General features: G+C 44.9%; 1 protein-coding gene across 1 annotated transcript in view; it reads right to left on the bottom strand.

Moving 5' to 3' along the window:
• Positions 1-27,471, bottom strand: part of LOC8050898 (zinc finger protein 665) — a 57,550-nt gene that overhangs the window by 7,643 nt on the left and 22,436 nt on the right. Inside the window, exons 8-12 of the mRNA XM_040212549.3 lie at positions 27,166-27,343; positions 13,576-13,766; positions 13,182-13,415; positions 11,385-11,675; positions 4,472-4,540 (exon numbers count right to left, since the gene is read on the bottom strand). Coding sequence (XP_040068483.1) covers positions 4,472-4,540; positions 11,385-11,675; positions 13,182-13,415; positions 13,576-13,766; positions 27,166-27,343 — 963 coding nt within the window. The remainder of the gene's footprint in view (positions 1-4,471; positions 4,541-11,384; positions 11,676-13,181; positions 13,416-13,575; positions 13,767-27,165; positions 27,344-27,471) is intronic.

Genomic DNA, 27,471 nt, shown 5'->3' with positions numbered 1-27,471 from the left:
GATATTTGTGGCTTATATGCCAAACTTTTATGCAGCCGGTTACTATGAACTTAGATTTTCTATTTTCATATTCCTTTAAAGGGGTACGAAAACGAAAATCGAAATATTCAAATTTAGTTGGGAAATGAGTCAAGCATGACGGATAATAACCGTAAATGATAATCGCACATTTGTATTTTGAACAACTGGCTATATTTTTCGTTCCAAACAGTGCACTCGAGCAAGCGCTCGAAGAGAAGCGAACGGATAGCGCGATGCATCATGGGATATCCGGCGCAAACAAAAACGAAAAATTCCTCGCATTCGTGATGTAGCAAGGCAGGCGTGGTTACGAGCTTTGCCGTTGGTGGCGTTGTCAGCGTTGTGGTGGTGTCAATAGCGTCCACGCATTACAATCGAGCCGTTCGAAGTACCTGCGGGGTGACGAGCGTGTGGCTGGCCCAAGGAGCAAGTAGCTTCCACAGCACTGTCAGCTTCGGAATGAATGAGGTGAAAAAAGCAACGTTTGTCCAAATTTTGAGCGACCGGCTAATCTTCTAGGGGGAGAATGGCAGTATCCGGGTGCACAAACGAGGATCCGAGCAAGAGGGGAGTCCCTCCTTTCTGTCTTCTTGAACTGTTTGGTACAGTATGCGATTTATGAGTTAAAGGGGCCCTGCAATCATATTTAAGCGTCTACCTTTTTTGCGGTTTCCACGTCTCTTAGGGGTCGGGCAAGCCAGCGGGCACGGAGAGAGTAACTAAATATCAGTGCGTCATATTTTAACCGGACGACACGGAAACCTCCTCCACCGACGAGGGCGACCCGCGGTACCGAAAGCGCGCAAAATGTGACGTCTTTGGTCCTGGGCTTACTACTGGTCAGAGCCGCTAAAAGCTTCTTTTTAGTCGAAATACAAAATATAAGTGGCACAAACCGTTTCAATTATTTATAAAAGTAGTTTATGTTCAGTATTTTAGATAAAAAAAGAAACAAATGCCGCAACATAAAGTACGGAAAGAAATGACCCGTCGACATACCCGCCACCAAGCGGTGGAAAAGGCGGTGCATACTAGAGAAGAGTAGTGGGATCAGGCGCCGACACGGAAAGGTCTCGGATGTATGCAGCGGCGCTGCGGTCGTATGGGCAGGAGGATCCAACCGGCTCCGAGCATTCCGAAGGCCATCGGTGAGAAGCTTTGTCTTGCGGTTTGGCCGTTTCGCGGTATGGCAGCGCAAAGTAGCTCCCATTCTGAACTGATATTTACCCCGTGTTTGCTGTCGTTTGTGGCCAATGAAGTGTCATGCCGAATTAGTGTTTAATCGCACAGCAAATGCAATGAGAGCCGCTCTGGCTGCCCGCTGTATGCAGCCTATCCAGAACACGCTTTAATGGCGCCCTCTCGCGCCGTCGACACGGAGTGCGGCAGCCGTGAGCGGTCGATGAGCTCACTACTTCTTCTCTAGTTCACGGCCACTCTCAAGCAACCAAGGACGTCACGAGGGAGGTTATTTTTTGCTTGTTTTTGTAATTTTAATTTGCCTATAACTTTTAAAATAAAGGGAATTTCAAGAAAAGAAAAGTTTCACTAAGTTACTACGTTCAGTGCGCTTAGGTTCGGTGCAAATTAAAAATTAGTAAAAAAGACATTGCAGGGCCCCTTTAAGGAGGAAAGCTATGAAGCAAAATGTTGAATTCTGAAGAGCGGCACTGCTCCGATGGAACTTGCTACATCATGACTACGTAGCAAGTTCCCCAACGTTGCTAGATTATTTTCCAAATAGGCTCCACATGCATCCACCAGGTGCACATTGAAAAATCATTTAATTAGCTTTAAAATTAGTTTTCCCTTTAATATGAAAAATGGTAATTTGAAAAACTTAGTACCGTATTTACCTGTGTATAAGTACCATTTTTTTTTTTTCAAACATTTTTCTTGGTGCGACTTACACAACGATGCGACTTAGATAAGATTTCTTTTTTTTGAGGTGCAACGCCATTTTTTTTATACGCCACATGCCATCTTTTGTAAAGCACCATAACTACGAAGCCATAGGTGGTGTTTCCCCTTCCAGGAGGCACTGCTGTCGCCACACTATTTTGACTCTGAATGCGAGATATTTTAATTTTTATGGTTTCCCCAAAGTGCATCAATGTGGTTAGGCAAGACAGTGAGAATAAAGCTTTTACAGCATGTTATTGATGTTGCCTAGTTAAGCCATAGTTCCGTATTCTTTTGCTTCAGCCCAATAACACTGAAAAGTAAGTGGGCTGGTATAAACGCATTGAAAAATATTTTCTCCCGTCTTTCTCAGTTTCCGTTTGATGAGCAGTTTTTTTGTGCCATGCTCCAGCAGTGGTGCTACATGTAAAAGGAAGGATTGTGGCTAGCCAATCTTTTAGAGGTACCGAAAAAAAGTATGTCGAGGTTTATCTTTCTGCCTGCGCATCGATGCTCGCGTCGTCTTTGGGACTTGGCCTGGGCTAGGCTTAGTGCTCCAAAGCTTGGTTCGCGAGTGTGTAGCTCCTTAAACTTTCGTTCGCTCGGCATGCGTTCGCTCGAATAAAGTCGACTACCCTCTCATTTTGCACATTTTACGTCCTTTTGCTGCGAAACACTCGATTGCCCCTGCCAGACAGGACCATACTATCGGCATTTCTCGCGAGTCGAAATGCACGTCAAACGGTATGTGCAATCTAGCGATTGTGCGAAACTCAGATTTTGCGACACCAATGCACGTAAACTAAAGAACTAATCGCGAGAACCGTGCAAAGTGGTGTGACTTATACAACTTTGCTAGCAGGTATTCCTCGATGATAGACAGATAAACAGCTTTGAACTAAGAGGCAAATAATACAATACTAAGAAAGAGTGGCAAAGCAGCAATATGATCTGAAGTGGAAGATATTGTCAAAAAGGGCATGACTAAAGATAACACAATATCACGTCACTAAGCTTGAGCGATCATAAGCCCTGTTTCGTGTCTCAAACAATGAAATTGTTCATTCCAAATTTTCTGCATTTTTTTTGTTAGAATGAATGGGGTTCTTCTGGCTACTGATACTTTTAGTTAAACTTGTAAAGCTAGAACAGTCTGAATCTAGAGTAAATGGCACTTGCAATAGGAGTGACCTGTTCTGGCTATGTTAAACAAGTATGAGGCAGCCCTAAATAAAAAGATATATATAGAAATTCGCCCACTTCTGGAGGGCTTCCGGCCTGCCAAAAATAATTTCTTGCGAGATAAATCCTGCGTGTTTATATATGAAAGTTTCTGAAACCATTACTTAGAAGTTAATAAACATGAACATCTCTTTAGCGGGCGGCAAGCGGGTTAGCTTTTGGTGAAGCACAGGCGCTTCACCCTTGTGACGTCACGTCATGATGGAGCTGCATTTGATTGCGTGTACCGTGTACCGCAGCACCCTTGTGACGTCTTGTTGCAGCCGTACGGCTGATGATCAGTGTTGCCACCCTCTAGCACAGGGGTGGCCAGGCTGACCCAGCCTAGGAGCCGCAAACAAAACCACGAAACTTCCAAGAGCCGCGGAGTGTGTGGTGGGGGGGGGGGGGGGGGGGGGGGGGGGCTGAAGCAGTTTATTTGTAATTAAGGGGGAGCACTGGTCTTGGAGCTTTTTTTCTTATTTTATGGCCAAACTTAATGAAACTGCACAAGCTTGTTAAGCTTTTTGTGCTGATTTCATATATCTGGTCATTTTCTCAGTCAGTAGTATCGTACTCAAAATAATTAAAACTTGCCTGCCTTTGTTTGGAAAAACGATAGAAAAAGAACTGCTCAACAAAATATTCTTTTTAACACATGGCTAGATACTACGAAGTGCAGAGAATACAATGTTGGAAGCACTTTTAAGATAAACTCATTATTAGTTATTTTACCTCAAATTGAAGTTCAGTGCTCAATGCCTGTCTAACAAGTAATATAGCAAAAGATCAAATATAAATTTTTCTAGACTTATATTAAAAAATCTGCTCGCAACATTGTATGCTTCACACATTCAGCTACACATTTCAGGAATAGTTATATTTCTATCTGCTCTAGATGATGAGATATCCCTCCTGTAAATTTTCAACGAGTCCAAAAACTGTGTTTTGTGAAAACGATGTTTTAGAGTCAACTTCAATGCACATGCAGCCCACATAGATATTATAAATTGACTTATAGCTGAAATATTCATTCACGAAATTATAAGCCTGGTAGATTCAGAAGAACAACGGCTATTGCCATTTTCAAAAAATGCAGTTTTAGGAAGTTTTTGGCTCCAAAGACCCATGTCCCCCCTTAAGGAAACTGCTTCAGCTAAAAACAGTTGTAATCCCAAATTAAAAAATTCTGACTGGAGTTGCCCTTTAAAGAGACCACTTCTGCCCATTGTACGACGAGAATCCTTTCAAGGAACCGAGGGTTCGCACTGCTGGGGGCTTATGCCCGCTTGGCACACCCAAGTGCACAAAACCATCTTGAACCTACCTTGAACTCTTGCCAGTCGGGCCTGGCTTGCAAGTGGAATGTCGGACTGCAAAGCCTCCGTGGATCACCCTGCCAATGGAAAGCTGCGTCACAGGTTGACGGGAGGATGTCACGCAGATATTGCTCTTCGTCAAACACACTGAGAGCAAGTCCCGGGGTTGTAGCCATAGAGAAGGAACACGGTTAGTGCAGTGTGAGGAAACTAAGGTGCTAATGACGGCACCTTGCAACTCAGACCTAAAGCTGGTGATAAAAATTTATGATTTTCACGAAAGAATTACACATAAAGGACAGAACGCAGACATACCGTACTTACTCGCAGAATGAACGCACTTTTTTTTCCGAAAAATCGATGCAAAGTTGAGGGGAGGGGCCGTTCATTAGGCGAAGTAAAATTTTTGTGTCCGTATTTACTCGCATAATGAACGGTCCTTTTATCCTGAAAAATCGAGGTAACTTTTATCTCTTTGCGGGTGGCGCGACCCCGTAACCAAACTGGGCTGTGCAAAAAGAAAAAAAAAAAAGCTCCTCTTTGTTGTTTTTTTGTTTTTTCTCTTAGTTCCCTGGGTTTTTTGTTTTTTTGCAGCCTTTCGCAAGCTGTTTCCTTTGCTTAGGCGTTGCTTTGACAAGGGCTTCTCCGCTTATCTTCCTTATCTCCTTGCGCGCAGCGCTCGCCCCCGTAACCAAACTGCAATGGGCAAAAAAAAAAAAAGAAAAAAAAAAGCTCCTCTTTGTTTTTTTTTTCCTCTTAGTTCCGAGTTTTTTTGGTTTTTTTTGCCGTCTTTCGCAAGCTGTTTCGTTCGCTTAGGCGTTGCTTAAGCAAGGGCTTCTTCGCATCTCTTTCTTACCTCCTTGCGAGCGGCGCGCGACCCCCCAACCAAACTGCGCAGTGTGAAAAAAAAAGCTCCTCTTTGTTTTTTTTTCTCTTACTTCCGTGGTTTTTTTTTTTTTTTTTTGCTGCCTTTCACAAGCTGTTTTGCTTAGGCGTTGCTTAGGCGAGGGCTTTTCCGCTTATCTTTCATAGTATTGTATTATTGCACAGCACAGTCTGGACTTTGGGGTCGCGCGCCCCTTGCGTGGCGCGCGCACTGTGCAAAAAAAAAAAAAAAAGCTCCTGTCCATTTTTTTTTTTTGCTTACATTGGATCTTTTTTTTTATTTTTTAAAGCCTTTTGCAAGGCGAATTTTGTTCACCCACCGCTACCCATGCATTTCGCGACCTCGCTGCACCAGGATAGAAAAGTGGGTTCATTTCGCGTGATTGCGGGGAGGGGGTCAAAATTTTTACGTCTGAGTTGGGGGTGCATTTAATACGCGAGTGAAGAAAAAAAAAAGTCAAAATTTTGAGAGCCGACTTGGGGGGTACGTTCATTACGCGAGTGCGTTCATTGTGCGAGTAAATACGGTAAAGGACCGTGTTCTGTCCTTTATGTGTAATTATTTTGTAAAATTTTATAAAAAACCAACGCACTCCCTGAAAAGCAGTAAAAAAAAAAATGTATAGTTGCCATTGTTTTTTTCGGACTATAGTCCACAGCCAGTGTATAGTCCGCACTTGGTGCAAAGTCCGCACCTACAGCACAGTTCTCACATACAATTCTCGTACAAGGCACACTTTGAGAAATGCCTGCTTTATTAGACCACACAGATGCTTGTATCATAAAGAAATCATAATTAACACAACCTGTCATATTCAAAATATGTTGCATCTACCCATAAAATCCTATATGAATGCCCTCCCTAGAGAGATCCCCTATCCCGTGCTTTTTTTAGTACGAAAGCATTAACTGTTTTTTAGAGCAAACCAACGTAAACAGCTTTGAAGCCGCGTAAAATGGCCTCTTCCCCTGTCCCAATGTCGTCTGTAGTAGAAATCTGATGGATAGGCTCCCATTGGCTCTCGCATGGCGTAGTTCCAAGAAAAGCCACCAGAATGCCCTCCCCATGGCGGCGCTGTGGCCCGGCCACCGGTAAGAGAAAGCGGCCGGTTGCGGAGCCTGCAGAGCCCCCCCGGGCAGACTCCGGAGAGGGTGTACGGCCGAGCACAGTGCGGCACGTCCACTTCACGAAAGCGCACGCTTAGCCATCGGCCGGCAAAACGCGGTTGTTCACTCCACTACACCGTAGACAAACTAAGAGAGCGGAAGAACGACATTCATGCTTTCGCATTCACGACTCATAAGAACTGCTTAGGTGTCCTCGGACTTTTTTTTCCTGAATATCCACGGCATAAATATTGCAAAACTTTGCCCCCTATTTTCATAACATGTCACGACATTCTCTTGTTATGACATATGAGTGCAACTGGCTTTGCTCGCATGCACCTATTGAAACCAATCTACAGAAAGTGCTCCTACCACACAAACAAGAGTTTACGAGGAAACAAAAATGTCAGTCCCGAACCTTTCTTTGAGGTCAAAAGGATTGAGAAGCTCTAAATTAGCAGACGGGAAACACTTAACACGAGCTGGATAAAGCCAGCGATGCCACGAATGCGATGTGTTCAGCCCCGAGCCGTCCGTAGAAATTTCCCTCCTGGAACGTTTCCAAAAAAACTGACTGTGGATGAGACAGTCAGTGACAACGATTACCGGCTGCCATCGCATCTCACAAAGTTATTGCCTTCTGAAACTGAAATTGCGAAAAGTTATCAGCCCTGCATTAATCCACAGGAGAGTCATGGCGATGACTGCGAAACGTCACGGTGTCGTGTTCCAAATGCTTTTGGGCGTTTTAAGATAAGATCGAACAACCATGTCCGGTGACCATTTTCAATTTTGGATGAAAAAAATATATTTTGCTGGCTCCGTGCCCAGAAGGATAAAACTAATCCTTGTTTTCGGAAAAAAATATTTTGTCTTTGCGAAAACAATTTGCAAGCACTCTCTCAGTCACGTGCGCGTTTTGCGCATCGTGCGATGTTGAAATTTCAGGCGGCTTCTCCAAAAAGCTGTTCCGGCTACGGGTCTAGAAATATTCACTGAAAAATTATGCATAGGAAGGATTGACAAAAAGTATTAATCACCAATATTAAAGTTATTATTTTGAAAAAAAAAAAAAAAATCGCAAACATGGCACATTGCACAATAATGCTCTGAATTAAAAATTTTTTTCTATCTATAAAAGCTAAGGTCTTCAAACTTTCTTTGCCAGTGTGTTGTCCTGTATATAGTTCATCTCTGCATGAAATATTGTTGTCCTGGTTAGCGGGACAAATTTACAAGAATTGCTCACACCGGGGCATTTGACTAGATATGCATTATTTTGAAAATCCTTTAAAAAAAAGGCCATCTTTAATATTCTTTAAACTCTCGGAAATTAACGTTTATAATATGTACTAACAGAGTCTGCAAAAACATAATGCAATATTTGTGTGGCTTTGAACTTATAAAGCGAGAAATATGGCCAAAATGATCCTAACGCAGTTGCACAAATGGGGCTTGCACCCAAACCTGTTCTTCACAATTTCATTATTATTAAAAAAGCATAAAAATGCTACAGGGTGGTTAGGAAAAGACAAATTGACAGCACAGAGGTGGACGGTAGTTTTGAAGGGAAAATTTCTAATACATTTTCGTACAACCGACCCAAAAATGCCCATGGGCCGGAGCGATCGAGGTGCGCCACCCTGTAACAAGCTTCGCGGTGCCTGTTTCAACAGCCAGCGTATAGCGTCTCCGTCTACGCGACCTAAAGGAAGCAACCGGAGCGCCTTTGAAAACAGATCAGCCTACAACCTTGGCGGTAACATGATATGGAACTAGGACGAGGCAGAACCTGAACATGCGCTGCCTGTAAGCGCCAATAGATCCGCTGCCGTGGAGGGCCGCACAATGCATAGAAAATAAAAGATACTTAAAAAAAAAAAAATTAGGATTGACTGAGATCGTCTGTATTGGGCATTTTCAGATAGAATCGAACAACCATGTACGGTCAACTTTTTTTTTTTTTTCTTTTTTCTTTTTACCGAAAGATACAGTTTACTTGTTGTGCAACGCAAAAACATATTCAAACTTTTTTGGCGCAAAAATAAAATTTCTCTTGAGGAACAAAATCACAAAGCCGCTGTTGGTATACGCGCACGTTTTTGCAACTTGCGTGAAACCGTCCTTTTGGATATTTATAAAAGAAAAACTGTTGTCGACTTAGGTTTAATATTTTTTGTGCAAAGGCTGTACATAAAATAAAAGGAGGTAAACATGTATTATCGATTACGAAGCATTCAGAGCTTTATAGATCCAAACCTCAAAAGACCAAAAATTCAAATTTGTTAACATCATTTGAATGGTTCTATATTCGCATAAATTGTCATTGAAATTGAAAACGATAACCTTTCTAAAAAAATACACTGAAATGTAAACAGGTTACCGATTTTGAAATAATTGAAAAATCAGTTTAAAATGAAGGCCATCTTAATTTTTCTTCTAACTTTCACATATCAAGGCTCCTAATCGGTCCGATCCGGCCCTTCAAAAATGCTTTGCAATATTTTTTTTTATTTTACAGGGCGCTAAATATACAAAATCACCGTAACGGGAGTAGAGAAAGAGAGGACGTTGCCGATTTCAAACAAGGGCAAGCAAGGGGTCGAAAAATGTAGGAAGTCTTTGAAGAGAAAGCACTGTGGCAGGAATTCGTGAAAAATAAGAGTTCATACAAAAGATTACAGGTGGGTAGGGTTGTGCGAATATTTTAAATTTTGAATAGTAGTTTCGAATTATACTTTATTCGATATTCGCTTCGAGAAGAACTGCACTATTCGCGTTTTTTTAAGTGTTGACTGTGGCGGGTTACCCCGTTGAGTGCGCTTTTTACCGAGCACCGGTGCACTGCGGAGAAGCAGTACCTGTAGAAGCGAGCTCCGCGGGTGTTGCTTCTCCGCATTACATCGGTGCTCGGTAAGAAGCGCACTCAACGGGGTAACCCGCCGCAATAAACACTTGGAAACACATTCAAGGCGGGATGGTGCACGCGTGCCGGCTGTATTTGAAAATAAATGGAAACTTTGCTAATATGTATACTGTAAAACCCTTTATTTCCGCGGCCCCTATTTTCCGCGAATCGGTCACAGAGGACATAGTCGCGGCCACTAAATTTCGCGAATTCAAGAGACCTGCATTGAAATTCCTTAAAACCAAAATTTTCGTGTGCCTTTAAATTTTGCGATTTTTTTTAATTTGCAAAAATTAAGGGCTCACGAACATTGAGGGTTTTACAGTATCTACACTGTAGTAAAAGTTTCAAAATTAAACTGACTGTTGTGCAAGAGTATATGTTAGGCAGAGATGCCCTTACAACCTGCGTTCATCATGCACAATTCATTCTTTTTTAACTCGAAATTAAAGAAAGAAAATTTAAGATTTGTAAATTCACTTAATTGGGTATAGTTTGCCATTTCTATAGGATTCATTTTATGTCAAACCCTCTTTTACTTCCCATCCCAAGACATCAGACCTTCTGAGGTCACAGTTAATCCTAAATATAGATAGATTAAACTTGGCTTATAAATAAACCAATGGAACAACCTTCACAAGTTTAGCTGGGTTTTCGGCGAAGCATTATGCTAAAGTAGTGAAAGGCGTAAAAAAAATATTCGATATTCGAATAGAAAATATTCGGCCAAAAGCACTATTCGCTTCGAACTCAAAATCCACTATTCGCACAAGACTACAGGTGAGTTTGAAGCACAAGTCAACAATTTAAATACAGATTTCTCGGATCAGTGAATTTCGGAGCCTACCCTTCGTGGGGGGGGAAAGGCTGGACTGCTGACGACCAGGTTTAAATAATGATAAGAAAGAACATAAATTTAATGTGGTACAATTCAAACTAGTTTAATTAATCACGATCCTGTGCGCACATTCGGAGCTTGTTGCGTGCATTCTTTCTGCCGGACGCTGACCTGAGTCGGTCACGGCGCTCTCCTGACACTCCAAAGAGGAACATTTTTTTCCCGTTTCGCCTGTAGCGATCACTGTTCGTTGCTTCTCAATGGCACTGCAAACACGCGACCTCGATCTGCTTTTCGCAGCCATGGGTGACTTTACTTTCAAAGATATATCTTTTCTGTGTCTACTGTTCTTGCTAAAACAGCTGGGGTTCCGGGGTGCCGGGCTGCGTACACTGCCACAGGAAAGAATTCCACGCACAACAGAAACAGATTTCCACTCTTTTGCCTTGATGTCCCTGAACGCTTTGACTTCAGCTTTCGGGAGGTGGATTTGGTTTCACGTTCGGCAGTTTGATGTTCAGTGGGGCAACCATCTCCAACGCCGACTTGATCACCGACGTGGTGGGCCCTCGGAGGTTGTACAACGTTTCCTGGTGCTTGACACGAGCCCCGCCGATTCAATCACGGGCACGCTTGCCATGTCAATTTGCGGGAAAAAATCCACTTCGCTGACGTGTATTTGTTGCTCTGCAGCTCGTTTGGGAAATGTTTCATTGCACCCTGTTTATTGGTTTATATAAAAAAAATTACATCCAAATAGCATGTGCAAACACCTGTAAACACAATCTGGTGCGACATTCTTAGATCCATCAGTTTACAAGCTCCACGGATGAGAGTCGTTCAAAAACGGTTCTTCTATTTTACCAGCACAAGAACAGGTACGGACAGACAGCGTCCCTAGTGCCACCAGTGGCAAAGCCTCCGCGGTCATTGGAGAAGGACCGTTCTTGAACGACTCTCTTTCTGCGCAAACTTTAGCGCAAGCTTTATATTTATCGTAAAAACCACGGTAGAATCACTTTCCACAGCAAGCAATGTGCGTCCCACGTTCCACCAGTTCAGAAAGGCGGGACAATAGCATGGCGAGCACTACCGAGCGGATTCGCCACGGAAAAGCCTTAGGCATTCTTGGAAGCTCGTCAACCGACTCTGATCCGCTCGCAACAATCTGGTGCGGCCTTACCTGTAGTGGGCGGCCATGCCCCCAGCGGTGCGGAAGCGCTTAGAACAGCTGCGGCAGGCGTAGCGGGGCTCCCCCTTGCCGTGCAGCGCCGCACGGTGCTTGTCCAGCAGTCGGGGGGTCTCGTACAGGCAGTTGCAGTCGGTGCACATCAGGCTCACCGCATGGGGCGCCCCATGCAGCGCCACATGCGCCTTGTGCGTCTCCTCCGCCACGAAGCGCCGGGGGCAGTGGGGGCAGGCCAGGGGCCCGCCCTGCCGGTGGTGGCGCCGCACGTGCAGCGTCAACTGGAACCTGGGCTCCACCATGGAGGGGGCCACGAAGCAATGTCAGGTCGCTACGCACTTGTGTTCAGTCATGGACGAGAGTTTGCCCCCTTTCCCGAGCTATCGTGGCAAAGGCAGTGATAATGCAGGATACTTCGAATGCGCGGCATTTGCTGGGCTAGCTCCTGGCTTTTTTGCGTCGGAGTCCGAAAGTATGCCTCGACGAAGTGTGCAATCAGCGACTGCTCTTGGAGTGGACACTTTTCTTATTGTGTGCTCAGCGGCAGCAAGGCGCCACCATGAGTATCATATTTTCCAGACTATAGTCCTTGGACAACACATGTTCGAAATTAGAAATTTTATGCCGTGCGGACTATACGAGGAGTCGTTTTGGGATTGTTCAATATGACGGTATGTTGTGGATTTTATGAACGACAGGATATGTAAGCAATGGTTTTGTACGGTACAGCCTCTTCTGTGCACTAATAAAGCAAGCAATTTGCAAGGTGTGCTGTATATGTGTGTGATCTATGCACCGGACGCAAACTGCATCTAAGGAAAAACTTTTTTTTAAACCGAAATTTGTTTTTGCAGGCTACACACAGAGTGCGGACTATAGACCTAAAAATATGGTACTCTGACGACTTTTGATTGCAGGCTTTGTGCCGAACTTCGTCGCACCCTACAATGCGTAGCACAGCAAGGTGAAGAGGAAGGAGCGAGGGACATGGGTGCAAAACAAGAGTTCTGGGCTCAGCAGCAACAGAAAGCGAGTCAATCGGTTTGACGAAGTAAGACGAAGCAAGACAACACAAGTTGTCTCGTGTTGTCGTTTTTTTGTCTCGGTCCTTGTTGTATTCGACATCTTGTACTTTTTGTACCACTAATGTCAATGCTTACAATTCATTTCACTCAGCTCCCGTCGTTACCCTCCTGCTTTTCAAATCGCTCACGAAGGCGTCTCTCGAGTAGAAGGCAAGTGCTGCTCACTGATGCAAAAGCCGTTCGCTGATCGATGGCAAAGACCTTTCACTGACTGCAAGGCAAAAATTATTCACTCACTGCAAGACAAAGACCGTTCACTCACTACAAAGCAGAGACCGTTTACCGACTGCAAGACGAAAACCGTGCACTGACCCCAAGGCAAAGACTGGTCTCTCAAATCAAGGAAAAGACTGTTCACTGACTACAAGATAAAGACTGCTCTCTGACAGAAAGAAAAAGACTGTTCACTGACTGAAAGGAAAAGACTCTTCACTGACCACAAGACAAAGACTGTTCCATGAAGGAATAGGCAAAGACTACTCACTGGTCAGAATGCAAAGACCATTCACTGACCGTAAGGTAAACACCATTTACTGACTGCAAGACAGACTGTATCATGACCAGAAGGCGAAGACTGTTCACTAAACATAAAGTAAAGCCCGCTCTTTGACCAGGAGCCAAAGACTGTTCACTGACCAAAAGGCAAAGATCGTTCACTGACCAGAAAGCAGACCATTCACTGACTGGAGGGCAAAAATCATTCACTGACCGGAAGGCAAAGGCCCTGGTGCAGTGGGTACAAGCAAACGGGTAGCGGCCCGTGTGAGTGGCCCTGTGCTGCCGGAACTGCAGGGCACTGTACGTGGCGAAGGGGCAGTCCGGGCAGCGCTGGTGGCGCACCCGCGTCAGGGAGGCCAGCTCCTCGGCCGACAGCTCCTGCTCGTGCACCACTGCCATATGAGTCTGCTGCTTGCGCTCGTTGGGGAACCGATGCCCGCACAGCCTGTACCATGTAGTCGCCAGAAGACATGAGAGTCACTCTCGCGAGGTACTGTTGAAGTTACCCGAGCTGAAAGTGTAATTAACCTTCACATAAAGTTGCATTTCTACAAATTTATCTTAATCATGCTGGACACAGAGGATCGCGGAGGGGGCGGACTCACCGGCAGGGGAACTTGAAGTCGCGGGTGTGGACTAGGCGCTCGTGGTTGCGCATGTAGTCGAGGGTGGCAAACTCCTTGCCACAGTGCGGGCAGCGGCTGGCGTTCGCAAAGTCGTGGGTGCGCTTATGCTTGGTCAGGCTGCCACGGCTCGTGTAGCGGTGGCCGCACTGGTCGCACAGAAACGGCTTCATCTGCAGGGGGAGAATGACCAATTGACTGATTAAAAAACAGTGTCTTGATGAAACTTTAAGGAAAGATGTAGAAAAAAAAACTAGTACAGTATTTTGCAAAAAATTTTATTGGGATTTTACAATGTCTTGTTATATTTGAATCTTTATATTTGATGTATAGACCAACACGCGTCCCTGACGTCACGCAGCTGCGGTGGCGCTGTCGACGGCACTGCGCATGCGCAGAAGCTTCAGTTCACTCGAATTCGGTTTCTGCGCATGCGCAGTGCCCACACCTGGTGTGGGCAAATGCGGGCTTGTTTGTAAACAACGTGTCGGTCTATAAAAATAATTAGGGTCGGTTATGATCGCGAAATTAGCCAAATACGCATTTTAAGACATCCAGGTAACCCAGAACGGCATGAATCTGAGCTATTTTTCTCTTCGTGGTTTCTCAAGTTGTCACGTTGCCCGTCGTCACATTTACGCTGACAACTAGGCCTAGCTATCTCCTCTCCATTGCCAGTCTTCTCTAGCTTCAATTTCTCATAGAAATTTATAAACAAAATATTATTTTCCGCACCACGAAAGAGCATAGCTACACATCTATGGTAACATTCAAACACGTTTTTATTTTTATGTAATTTTGAGCATCTTCACAGTTCGTGCACAAAAATTTGTTTTTAATCAGGGTTAGCAAATATTGAACTTTTCAACTATGAATCTAATACAAATATTAGAAAAAAATAGCTTCAAATATTGAATATGTGTGTACCATTAACAGATAACAAAAAAAAAAGCAAATACTTTCTTTATTACCTTTAAAAGTGAAAATGATGTTAACAAATGCAAGTAAATGAAACTACCTGACTAGGCAGCACATAGACAATACAACTGGCAACACAGCTATTACACCTTGACTAGTAATTACCTGTCAACTGTACATGAAAGCAAGCAAAAGGTGAGACTGATCAGTTATACAAATTGACAAAATTAAGAGTGTATATGACTGCACTTGTCTCGATAGTATGTAAAAATGCAACCTATAGTGTTGTCACACAAACAAATGGTAGTGGCTTTTTTAAAGAAAATAATTGAAATTGCCCTTGACTAGCCAGCAAGTTAGATATCAGCTGCTAATGCAATTATAGCAAATTATCATCCAAGAAAATAATTGTTCCAAACGTTCAATACATAAGTGCTCCTTTTTCACAGTGACAACTGCACCTGCAGCAGAAAATATCCCTGCTCCTGCAGCAGAAAAATATGGTCGCTAGAAAAGTTCTTTGCACAGTAGGCTTGGCAAAACAAAAATTAAAACTCCTCCTTTGTCGTGAGTTAATACATACCTCGCTCTACTTATAACGTAAACGGCAAGGGTTTATGAAAAAATGACTACAATACCTACAATTTTAGGCGAATAAACACAGCTTTTAACGAAGCTCTGAATGTTCAGGAAATGTCCCATGCATGAATTATTCGCTACCCACCCGATTATTCTTACACTGCCTGAATATTCGGCCATAACTAAATATTCGGAAATTTCCGAATATGCAATTGTCGAATCGAATAAGAAAACTATTTGACTCATATTCAAAATCTCGAATATTTGCACACCCCTAGTTCATAATATTGTCCTACCACAACCAAATTTGGCATGCATATACTTTATAATATGTAGAATGCAACTATCTAGGTTAGTCAGAATGTATTTTTTTTATATTTATTAAAAATTTAAGAAATGTTTCTTAGCACCTTAAAATGGCATTTTTTCTCTCTTTAATTACTTTAAAATAAAAGAAGCGTCGCACACATTATTTCTGTTGTTCACTGCACCCAGTGATTTAAAAGGAATGAATTAGTTTATTTTACTAGGCTTTTTAAGTGTGTTGCCAAGCCTGACATGTGCACAAGAACATGCTTTTTCTGCATGTACATTGCACTGAGTACTTAATAAAACAAGCTATAAAAAATCTAACACCAAATTTAAAAGAGAAGGTTAAGCACCTTAAACTACAAAATTTTAATTTAAAAATTTAACATTATACCGTAAAATACCGAGCAAGCGCCCACTAAAAATTATGGGATAATCGCGGAAAACTCGGGGATGGGCGCTTGTTAGGTCCGAGAGCAAAAACGCAGAAGGATCGCATAGTCGGGTGGGCCCTTGCTCGGCCCGACCGCCAAATTCAAAATGGCGGCGGCACGTGTGCAGCACACGCGCTAAGCTCTGTGCCGCTCTCCATTCGCTAGATCCTCCTTTCCAACGTAGTGTATCTTCACTGCTTCACTCTTGCCACCGTGCCCTTGCCTCTCTTCCTTTGCACACCGGCTCGCCTGTATCTTGTAATTTCTGCCATTTGACCTCGACTCCCGCGGCGCCGCAGTGTTGCCGTGTTGCGCCGGAGCCCTTCGCCTAATTCCCGCGGCGCCCTTCGCCCCCTTCGTCCGCGCTGTCGTGACTCGTAACTTGTGCCGGTCGCTTCAATTTCAGGAGATAACGGCCGTCCGCGGCGACTGGCGCTTGCCATGTCCTTTGCATATTTTTCGAAATTTGCCTAAAATGGGGGGTGGGCGGTTGATGTGTCCTGTTTGTTTTTGAAATCGTTCCAAAATAGGGGTTGGGCCCTTAATGTGACATGGGCCCCTTGCTCGGTATTTTACGGTAAATATTTAAAAATAAATTTTTCCTCTAGTGCACGTCCCCTCACAAAACCACAGAAAAGAAAAAAGTTATTTTTTTTAAACAGCCTGGTAGAGACATGCACGTCAAAAAATAAATTTTATGCAAAAAAAAAATTTTAGAGCAATATTGACGGCACAAGATTTATTTTAGATTCTGCGCGCAATGTTCAAGTTCAAGCGCCGCAGTCTCCATCACACAATGGAAGAATGTGAACAACCTTACAGGTTGACGCGATAAATCAACATCCATCCACTTTCAATCTTGAACAAAAGGATCTCTTCCCCTTCTACTCTAAACACAGTTCCACTTCTGATTCAAAAAAAGCCCTCTCCACCATACTACTACTACTACAAAAAAAAAAAACAAAAAAACAGTTACACCGAAACAATTTTTGAACCAACACATGTAAAAAAAAAACTAAAAAAAAAATGAAGTGTGTTTTACAGTTTTTTTGGACAATCACAATCAGGGTCGCACTTCAAACGACCCAGATCGAACATAAAAAAAAGAAAAGACATTACATCTTTAGAAAACTTTTTGAATTGCTTCCGAACTGTAGCGAAGCCTGACTTACAGTTGCCCAGAGATTTTATCCGCATAGTCTCCCTAACTACTCTCTTTACATTGTTCCTCTCTTTCATGCATGATTTCAGTCTCCGACCACAGTGCTGTGCAGTTGTTACATACATGAGTATGTTTTGCGATTTTCGAGTTTTGGGATTGCCCAAAAGAACTGTAAAACATTTTTTTTTTGTCTTCGACATGCATTGGCGCTAGAAACGTTTCAATGTAAGTGTGGGTTCTTTTATTTTTATTTTTTTTGTTGTAATAGTGGTATGTGGAGAGGGCGCTTTTTGAATCAGAGGTGGAACTGTGTTTAGAATAGAAGGGGAAGAGATTATGTTCAAGTTTGAAGGTGGATGGATGTTGCACTACAGTGTCAACCTGCAAGGTTGTCCACATTCTTCCATTATGTGATAAAGACTGTGGCGCTTGAACTGTATAAACTTTGTTTTTTTGTGTTGGTGGAGGTGACCTTGAGATTGAGACTATATAAGGAGGTGGACTAAATAAATGAGTTACCTGAGTTTGAGACGTCGTCCTGTCTATTTTCTGTCACTTCTACGTTTTGATGTTTCTTCTCTACCCCAGTCTCAGGTCAATCCAACATGGTTAATAATCACCAGCTCACCTGCACCCTTACGATATTTACTTTGATTTAGTTTTGCAACATCCATATCTTCGCTATATAGATGTTCTACTATATGTAAGTGAAGGGATTCTCGAGCTTTGTGATCCTGAGAGACACATCATCAGCAGAGCAGAAACCCAGAGGCCTTGTAAACAATGACGGACATACCAGCACACATGTGGCACATGCTGAAAATTCCTCATATTTTTGGGGTTATCCCATTGTCTCAAATTCCACAAATAGAGAAGAAATATGAAGAAATTTATAGCCCGACTATATCAATCACATACCCTAAAACGGCACCCAATGACCAGTTTACTCCCGACTGAAATTCTCCAAAAAGCAGCATTTTGAAAATTCCACAAAATATTAAACCTGCAGATACAGTATCATCACCTACATTGGCTATGTAGATCAATGGATGGCTCAGATCCACCAATATAATGCTTGAAAAAAATCAGCAGCTTTTCGTCACAGCATGCAAAGATTTGACACCAATAGCTGCTATTACACTTAGTAACACCAACTTTTATGCATATCCACTTTTTATTTACTCGATCACACAAAACACAACCATGTGGTCCCTGAGGAATGTGGGAAAGGGAATAAATTGCACGGACGAGCCAACGTCCCTGCTTAAAGGGGTACTCAGGCATTTTCTTTATAGTCCCTGATTCACCTAAAAATTTGCTAAACATATTGACAAACAAAGCTGAAATAGTAACCCAAATATTGGGCCAAAATATTTTCTTTTTTTCCCGCAAAGTTAAATTTATATTTTTGGTCCTCACCATGTTTTTCAATGTAAAAGTCTCTACTGGCAACAATGAAAAAGTGACGTCAGTGGAAAGCAGGGGTTCACCCTTTGGACTGTAGACATTGTTCCCAACTGATTACAAACAGTTTCATGGTGTCAAATGAACGCTTTGGAAGCTCGCTCCAGCAGCCGCGCAGCAACAAGAAACAAATGCTCAGCGTAGTTCATATATAGACTGCCCTCTTGACCTGCAAGCCTGCTTTCCTCCGACCATAGAGTTATTATAATGTACGCTAGAGGTTCAACTGGCGCTAGTGTCTATGCGACTTCCGGGAGGCAAATTGAAGCAGACAGCAACCAGTCTACTTTTGCGGTGCTCCTGTGCATTCCTATGGGAAAACGCACGTGCATTTTGTCTCTTCGCCGGAAAATAACATGAATAACTTTTATTATTTCGGTTGTACCGGATAGTATGTACATTTATTAATATTGTAAAAGTGTAATTGCTTTAATTACAGCATTTTTCTTTACCAGTGAACGATGTTAAGCTTCGCTATATTTCAGGCCGAAACCTATGTTCCATGGCAGGTATGTAAAAACAAGCGACGATTCTAAGCAAACAAACGATCGAAAAGAATGTAGGGTGTGTTCAAGGTTCGCTAGCAATGCGGTGGCGCTTATATATTGCTAATATGCCCGTCCGGTCACTCTACGAAAATGACTCCGTCGTGCATCTTTACGACGGTTAAAAAACATTAGAATGTAAGAAATAAAGTATGTGGACTGCGAAAGGTGTGCCTTTTTATTATCTCCTATGCCGGGCAGTTTTTATCGGGCACCTGTTCTCCGGCTTTTCCCTATTTGCAAATATTTAGAGCGTGCGGTTGATGATTTGAACCCAGAACATGCATCTTTGCACATATTCACGAGCAGAAAGAATAAAGCAGTACTTATTTATTGCAAATCGGACTATATTACGTTTCTTTCAATTTATTTTGATCGCCTGCATGCACAAGGAGTTACTTATCCAGTGTTACTGCGTAGTTCTTGCAGTCTCTCTTGGTTTTCCACATGTCCTTCGTTCGTTTGGCACGTATATCCCCCATGCTGGAAAGCGCCGACGCCGTGTTCGCGCTAACAGTGTCCGACAGTGCACATAAATACATGTACCAAACAGTTTTAGCACTGTTTTTCATGCCACGATTTTAAAATAAAAACGCCGTAACTGACCAATTATTTCGTCTGCGTGACTGAGAAATGTTCCAATGTGCTAGTACGTGCAAATTATTCGTGATATTTGCTCTTATAATCGAGAAACAGCGAGAAAATGCACTCGCTTTTTCCCATAGAAATGCATTACCGGAAGTCAATTTCAGACTGGTTGCTGTCTGCTTCAATTTGCAGCAGCACACTAGCGCCACTTGAACCTCTAGCGTACATTATAATAACTCTATGCCTCCGACCTCATTGCACTGTAAAGCACGGGTATATATCAATGTTGGTCCTGGCATCGTTTTCACTTGCCGATTTCACAATAACTATTCCAAATTTCACGAGACTATATAGCATACCCCAAAGGGTAAAGGACGGCGATTCCAAAAAATTAGTTAGTTGGGGTGGCTCAATAAAATTTCCAAAGTACCCCCTTTAAGGGGGGACGCGGGTCTTAAAATATCAAAAAATTGCGAAAAATGCCTTTTTTCAAAGTTCACGATTTTGAGGTCTATATAGTCCAGAGTATGTCCTCACAAAATATAAATGCTCAATTCAATCTCTAAATATGAAACTAATGACAATTTGTAAGCATTGACACACCTGACTTCAAGCCTAAACTCTAAAAATTTGAACAAACTTCAAGCCGTCGGAGAACCGCAACGGCTCCACCGATCGGAGCCATCTTGGTCTTGTTCGAAAGCCGGTTTCCCACACTTATTTTTCCCGCGCACCAAAGCAGTGTACCCCTCAAGGCCGCGACGTCATCAATGCCGTACGAAAGGCCGTCACCAGCGCCAGGAAAGACGCTGATTGGGCAAAGCGCGCACCTCTCCGAGGCGCAGCTCTCTCATTGGCCGAAACGCGCGTCTCCTCTCCTGGCTTCCCCGGCACGTCGTCCAGGTCACTCCTCGAACGGCGAAACGAGCGAAAGCAGACGACGCGGGAGCGTCGTCTGCTTTCGCTCGCTTCGCCGTTTGAGAGCACGCTGAATTCGCATTTCAACACTTTCTATATCAATATTTTCAGTGTTTTTCTTGTGCTTCCTAGTGTTTTTGTATGTTCCCTGTCTTCTTCGCATCGTTCATGTAAATAATTTGATACCTCCACTTTGTTTAGCTTTCCCTTTTCGTATATATTTGCCCTCCTGCGTTGTCGTTCTTGGTTTCGTTCTGCGCGCTTCGAGTTCGCTTCGAGTTCTGATGGCTGGGGACGCCCGTTTGAAGGCCAACACGCAGAGACTAAACACAAAGAGGAGACGTGCCTGGAACAAGAAGACCTCCGCATCGAGGAAAACGACACCGTCGACTTCGCCGATGCCTCAAGCCGCTTTACCGCTGGTGGACGTGACTGGATCAAGTTTGAGTTCGACAACTTCGCCGATGCCTCAAGCCGCTTTTCCGCTCGTGGACGTGGATGGACCAAGTTCATCTAGAGATTGAATCGACACTGTGTTCTACATGGAGGAGGAGTGCGTGGAGCGCGAACAACGTGCGGACGACAGAAAGGCTTCATTGGCACATCAGTCGGCGACTTCATGGAAGTTTGAGCTCCTCGACGTCTGCATGGAGAGCAACGACACCGATCGCGGCACAAAGTATGTCACCGTGGACATGTAAGTGCTACAAGAACTCTTTGCGTCCACGGCATGCGGCAAGTGCGGAATGGCTACCGTAGGACTTTCGAAGTGTGAATAGAGGCAGTACGGCCTGGCAGTGAAGTTGGTCCTCACGTGTTCGAGCTGCGATTTCACCGAGAGTCGATTTTCCCCTCCACGAGTCGCCGGGGAAGCCAAGATTACGCCCTCCGAGATCAACTTGAGGGCGATGAAGGGAATACAAAGCATAGGAAAGGGGGCGACTGCGCTTGCAGACTTCTCTGCAACCTTGAACCTCTCCCACCGAGGGCTTCATCATAAGACGTTCAGGGGACATATGGACACTATGGTGCAGGCTTGCCAGGCAGCAGCAACAGCCACAGAAGCAGCGAGTGTTGAGGTGGTGAAGGACGTCTTCGAGAGCTTCCTCAATCCTCCCGGAAACGTGGATATAATTATTGACGGCACATGGAAGACATGCGGACAAAACTCCAACATCGCAGTAGTGTACATCCTCGAGCTTTACACTGGCCTGGTGCTGGACCACGTTGTCCTCTCAAGGTACTGCCGTGGCTGCCAGGGTGCACCTGACCCAGACGACGACAGCTATGGGGACTGGGTGATCAACAACAAGTATATGAAGAACATTGACTGCAATGCAGGACGAATGGAAGCCGAGGCAGCCCTCATTCTGTTCAGGCGGTTCCCGGCGAGGAATGGACTGCACTACACCACCATTCTTTCCGATGGCGACAGCCACACCTTCCATGCCCTGACACAAGACAGCTATGGATACCTCGACATTGAGAAAAAAGACTGCTTGAACCACTTACACAAGCGGATGGGGGAAGCTCTTCGTACCCTGGTGGAGAAGAAGAAGGCACAGGGAGAGTCGCTCGGAGGAAAGGGAAAGCTGACCCAGGACAAGATAAAAAAAATAACAAACTACTATGGGTACGCCTTGAGAAGTCACAAGCATGATGTGCCAGGGATGGCAAAGGCAGTGCAAGCAACTTTGTTGCACATGACCTCGACAGATGAAGCCCCGGACCACAGCCACTGTCCCGAGGGGGACAGTTCCTGGTGCTCCTACAACCGGGCACTGGCCAACCACGAGGAGCCACCACCACACAAGAACTTCCTGCCAGGCTTCATTCGCACTGCGCTGGAGCCAGTCTTTGAGAGGCTGGGCAGCCGGGCACTCCTGAAGCGCTGCAGTGGCGGCATGACGCAGAACGTCATAGAGTGCCTACACTCTGTGATTTGGGGCCAGAGCTCTAAGAACACACATGACTCTCTGCTGTCAGTGGAGAGGGCTGTCGCTGAAACCGTGTCACGCTTCAACCAGGGATTGGCAAAGACGAGCAAGGCTGTAGCAGCACAGCTTGGCTACAGCACAGGTGGCTGCCTGATTCACAGGAGTCTTCAGAAGGACAGGCAGAGGCTTCGCAAGGCCAACAAGGCTCACTCTGAGAGTGAAAAGGTCCAGAAGAGGATGGCCTAGAGACACAAGCCTGCCAGGACCCAGGACTACTGCCCAGGACCGCTATGACCTCGTGGCACATCGGAGACTACTGAACTGATTTCGTGGTTTCATGTTTTTTTTGTCAGGTGCCATTTTTCTACGGAGGTTTTGATTATGTTTCCATAAGCCGATTGCAATAAACTTGGTGTTGTTATTTTCAGCAACAACTGAACTGCACCCTAAAGCTTTTCTTTTTTCTCTAGACTTGATATATAAAAGTGCCAACAACGGAGAAACTTCAAGTGCGATTTTCTCAGCTTTGTTTTTTTTTGTCCATAGCCATTGCCTTATGAAAGTTTTCATAATGTTTGCACGAGCGGATTTCAGTAAGCTTGGTATCATTGTTTTCAGTAACAACTGAGGTGTATCCTAAATCTTTTCTTTTTCATCTAGAATTAATAGATAAAAAGTAATTAGCTGAAACGTGTAGTAACAAGTTTTTGCTTTGAAATTCCATGATTTATTTCTGGTGGACAAAATGGCTTTGTAAACATTCAATTAGCTTTAGGATATATGGTGAACCCCTGGAAATCACTGCATATTGTTAAAATATAAATTTTTTTATGTGAAATTACCATAACGACCCGTAAGAAACTACCTTATTGGAATTTTATATTTTGCCATATATTTTGTTCTAAAAGTGATATCTGAAATTGAACTGCAGATTTGAAATCACCATCAAATGATATATATGCATGCCAACTTTCAGCGAGGTATCTTAATAAATAAAAAAACCTATTTAAGTACCCTAGTCCCACCTTAAGACTAAATCGAGACACGTACCATTACGAGAGGTGGGTAGCTTTACGTCGGATAGTACGCACAAATTGAGTTTTACGGCGACGAATCTGTCGTCCCCCACACAACCGCAGAAGACACTGCCGCCCGGCAAGAGCCAAGTGTGCGCCTTTTGCCCGGCGTATGGGGGCGGTGCACGTGGAACTGAACCTTCAGCCCGGCGCAACGCCGGCGTCGCAAATACGACTGGGGAGTCCCCATAAGAGCAATCACTGTAAGATATGTTTACAGTATAGACCACCTACAACGTAACCACCTATAGTGCAGGACTGGATATAACGCGGCTTTTTTAAACCACCGGTTCGCCTCCCATAGAACTCCATGTAATTGCATACCGCTTAAAATGCAGGCGCGCGAAGGGAAATACCGGTTATAGTGCGGTTTCTGGAACAGCCCGCCGACCGTGCCGACCGACCGGCGCAGTGAGCCTAGGTCACCTAGGTGGTGTTGAGCGAGCACGCTTCCCTGTGCGACACTAGATAAAGCCACAAGCGGCACTCGTGAGGCAAGGAGGTTGCTCGAAGAAGTGGGAAGAAGCGAAGAGAGAGGCTTCAGTTGTCATAGCGACGGAGGGATGTACGCACGTGTCGTTCACGTGAGTGCGTCCCTCCGCTGCGTTGGAAACAACTGCAACGACAGACCGATCGCAGGTCGAGGAGAAGTGTTTGCGCGCGTTGCACGCCGATGGCGGGCCGGCTTCTTCTATCCGCAAACATGGCGTCGGTTGTGATCGTCGACGTAGACGGCGTGGTGGAAGCTCATCGTTCCGCGTAAAAGAGCTATCCTTGACTGTGAATTTTCGTTGTGTGTCGCTATGATAACCCAGCACGTACTAGAAGGGAAGATCCACCTACTCGTGCGGCGATGTCGTGGCGGCACTCTCAAGACGGCAGAAACGCCCGTGTCGTCGTGTTTGTTTACTTCGACTACAGTGGTGATTTCTAAGCATTTGTGTTTTCGAACATCGCCCGGATTTCTTATTTGGAGCATTTCATGCCTGTGCTCAAGTTGAAGGTATTACTGGCGTGTACCGTATAAAGGATGCGAATTTTCACGCGTTTTCATCTCCGGAGAAAAGTGATTAGGGTTAGCAATCCTGAACGCTTGCAACGTCCATCCGCAACACGCGACGCCGTTAAAAGACTGCGCCAGGCAAAAGTCGCTCATTTTTTTCGAAATGTGTGACACACTTGAGAGAGAAGTGTACTAGTCTGCTGAAATAAAGACTTTCCTCAAACTAAGCTTTATTTTTCATCTAACATAAAATAAATCCTTTTACAAAAGTAAGTTGTCTCATGGCATGTATTTTGGCCTGAAAAATTGATGTTTTGGTTATAGTGCGGTACCACTCATAGAGCAGATTTTCGCGACTCCCACGACATACGTTATATGCGGTCTACACTGTACTCAGGGGTAGGGACAACAGAAAAAAATGGACGCATCTCCACGTGGTGAATGATGTTGATTGGGGCGAAGCTCTGGTGGTGCTGATGATACTGATTTTATTGTTCATAGGTAGTGCTCATGATGCTGATGTTTTTTTATTGCTCATAGGTAGTGCTGAGTCCCAGGTTGCGTTTCGACTTCATTATTAGTACTGCTTTATGATTGGTGAAATGCAGAGCCAGTGGTTCTTCTAGCAGATCAGCTTGGATCCACTAGAAGCCGTGGGAACATATATCCACCGCTTAAGTCAACGGTCCATTTCAGAAAGAGAATGTGTGGTATGGATCGTGGCTATATACGCAGTTGAGCATTTGACCGCAGCGCCCTCTCGTCTAAAAACGTTGAGCCAATGCATGCAAAGTTTAACGCAATTATATACGCATTTGACCCCAGCACCCTCTCCTGTATAGACGTTGAGCGGCTACATGCAACGTTTTATCCATGACATCCCCAGCTCTTGAGTAACTACCACACCTCAGAGCCCCCTACTCGTCCCGCAGTCGTGGCCAAGTGGTTAAGGCAATGGACAAGAAATCCACTGGGGTCTCCCCGCACAGGTTCGAATCCTGTCAAATGCGCAAACATTTTTTTCTTTTTTTAAGAAGACAGACGGGATGGCAATCGATGTAAGCACGAACGCCGGACGGACAAGGCTAAACCCTAAGGAGCTTCGCCCCTAAAAAAATGGTCACTCGAGGTACCCCGGAGCATACTCTGCGTTTCTAGGAACCCTACATACAATGGCCGGCGGTATGAGCTGGAACGCACAGGCGGTACGGGCCACACAGCCGAGCGAAGCGTCAGACTGGTAATGCGGGTGATTAAATTTGTGGAGGCACCCCCCCCGCGCGCGATACCTCTCCCCATCTTTGCCGAGCGCACGATAGCGTGCTTATCGGATGTTACAGCTCGCACGTTCTAGCTCGAACAGTATAGACCACTTACAACGAAACTGCTTATAGTGCAGGACCGGGTATAACGCAGCTTTTTTAAACCACCAGTTCGCCTTCCATAGAACTCCATGTAATTGCATACCGCTTAAAATGCAGGCGCACGAAGGGAAATACCGGTTATAGTGCGGTTTCTGGAGCAGCCCGCCGACCGCGCCGACTGACCCGGGCAGCGAGCACGCTTCCCTGTGCGACACTAGATAACGGCGCGAGCCGCAAGCGGCACTCGCGGGGCAAGGAGGTTGCTCGAAGAAGCGGGGAGAAGCGAAGGGAGAGGCTTTAGTTGCCATAACGATGGAGGGACGCACGCACGTGTCGCTCATGTGCGTGCTGAGCATCCCTCCGCTCCATTGGAAACAATTGGAAACAACCGCAACGACAGACCAATCGCAGGTCGAGGAAAAGTGTTCGCACGCGTTGCATGCCGGTCGAGGGCCGGCTGCTTCTATCCGCAAACAAGGCGTCGGTTGTGAATCTTGTGATCGTCGACGTAGACGGCGTGGTGGACGCTCATCGTTCCCCGTAAAAGCGCTATCCTTGACTGTGAATTTTCGTTGTGTGTCGCTATGATAACCCAGCACGTACTAGAAGGAAAGATCCACCTATTCGTGCGGCGATGTCGGCGGCACTCTCAAGACGGCAGAAACGCCCGTGTCGTCGTGTTTGTTTACTTCGACTACAGTGGTGCTTTCTAAGCATTTGTGTTTTCGAACATCGCTCGGATTTCTTATTTGGAGCATTTCATGCCTGTGCTCAAGTTGAAGGTCTTACTGGCGTGTACCGTAGAAAGGATGTGAATTTGCACGCGTTTTCATCGCCGGAGAAAAGTGATTAGGGTTAGCAATCCTGAACGCTTGTAACGTTCGTCCGCAACCCGCGACGCCGTTAAAAGGCTGCGCCAGGCAAAAGTCGCTCACTTCTTTCAAAATGTGTGACACACTTGAGAGAGAAGTGTACTGGTCTGGTGAAGTAAAGACTTTCCTCAAACTAAGCTTTATTTTTCCTCTAACAAAATAAATTCTTTTACAAAGGTAAGTTGTCTGATGGCATGTATTTTGGCCTGAAAAATTGATGTTTTGGTTATAGCGCGGTACTGCTTATAGTGCGGATGTTCGCGACTCCCGCGACATACGTTATATGCGGTCTACACTGTATTGCCGAACGCTGTATTCTGGGTTCGCAAGTTCCCGGTCACTCAGTCCGAGATCACATCCTGGCACGAAGTTAGAAATGCGTGGGAGGGAGGGGATGGGGCACCTTGGTGTGGCTCCGCAGGTGTCCCCAGTAACCGCTGAAGGTCTTCAGCCGGCGGTCGCACACGTGGCACACGTAGCTGCCGTCACCGGCGTGCTCCACCTGCAGCAGTTGGTGCTTCAGGCTCAGGTGCTCGGACAGCTCCTCCTCCTTCAGGAAGGCCTGCTCACACTTGCTGCACCTGCACGTGGACGGCAAGCTCACTCATGCGTGTGGGGAGACCGACGAGTCTCGTTGAGAGGATTTGAGAACTCGTTATGTGCCCGAGTCCCCCGGAGTTCTCGATATGCGCTCGAGGCCCCAAAAGTT

The sequence above is a fragment of the Ixodes scapularis genome, unplaced genomic scaffold (genome assembly GCF_016920785.2).
Source record: "Ixodes scapularis isolate PalLabHiFi unplaced genomic scaffold, ASM1692078v2 PGA_scaffold7__128_contigs__length_106722199, whole genome shotgun sequence".
NCBI classification, from domain to species: Eukaryota; Metazoa; Arthropoda; class Arachnida; order Ixodida; family Ixodidae; genus Ixodes; species Ixodes scapularis.
Note: the sequence above shows the minus strand (reverse complement) of the source record. Positions and strands in the feature narration are given on the sequence as shown.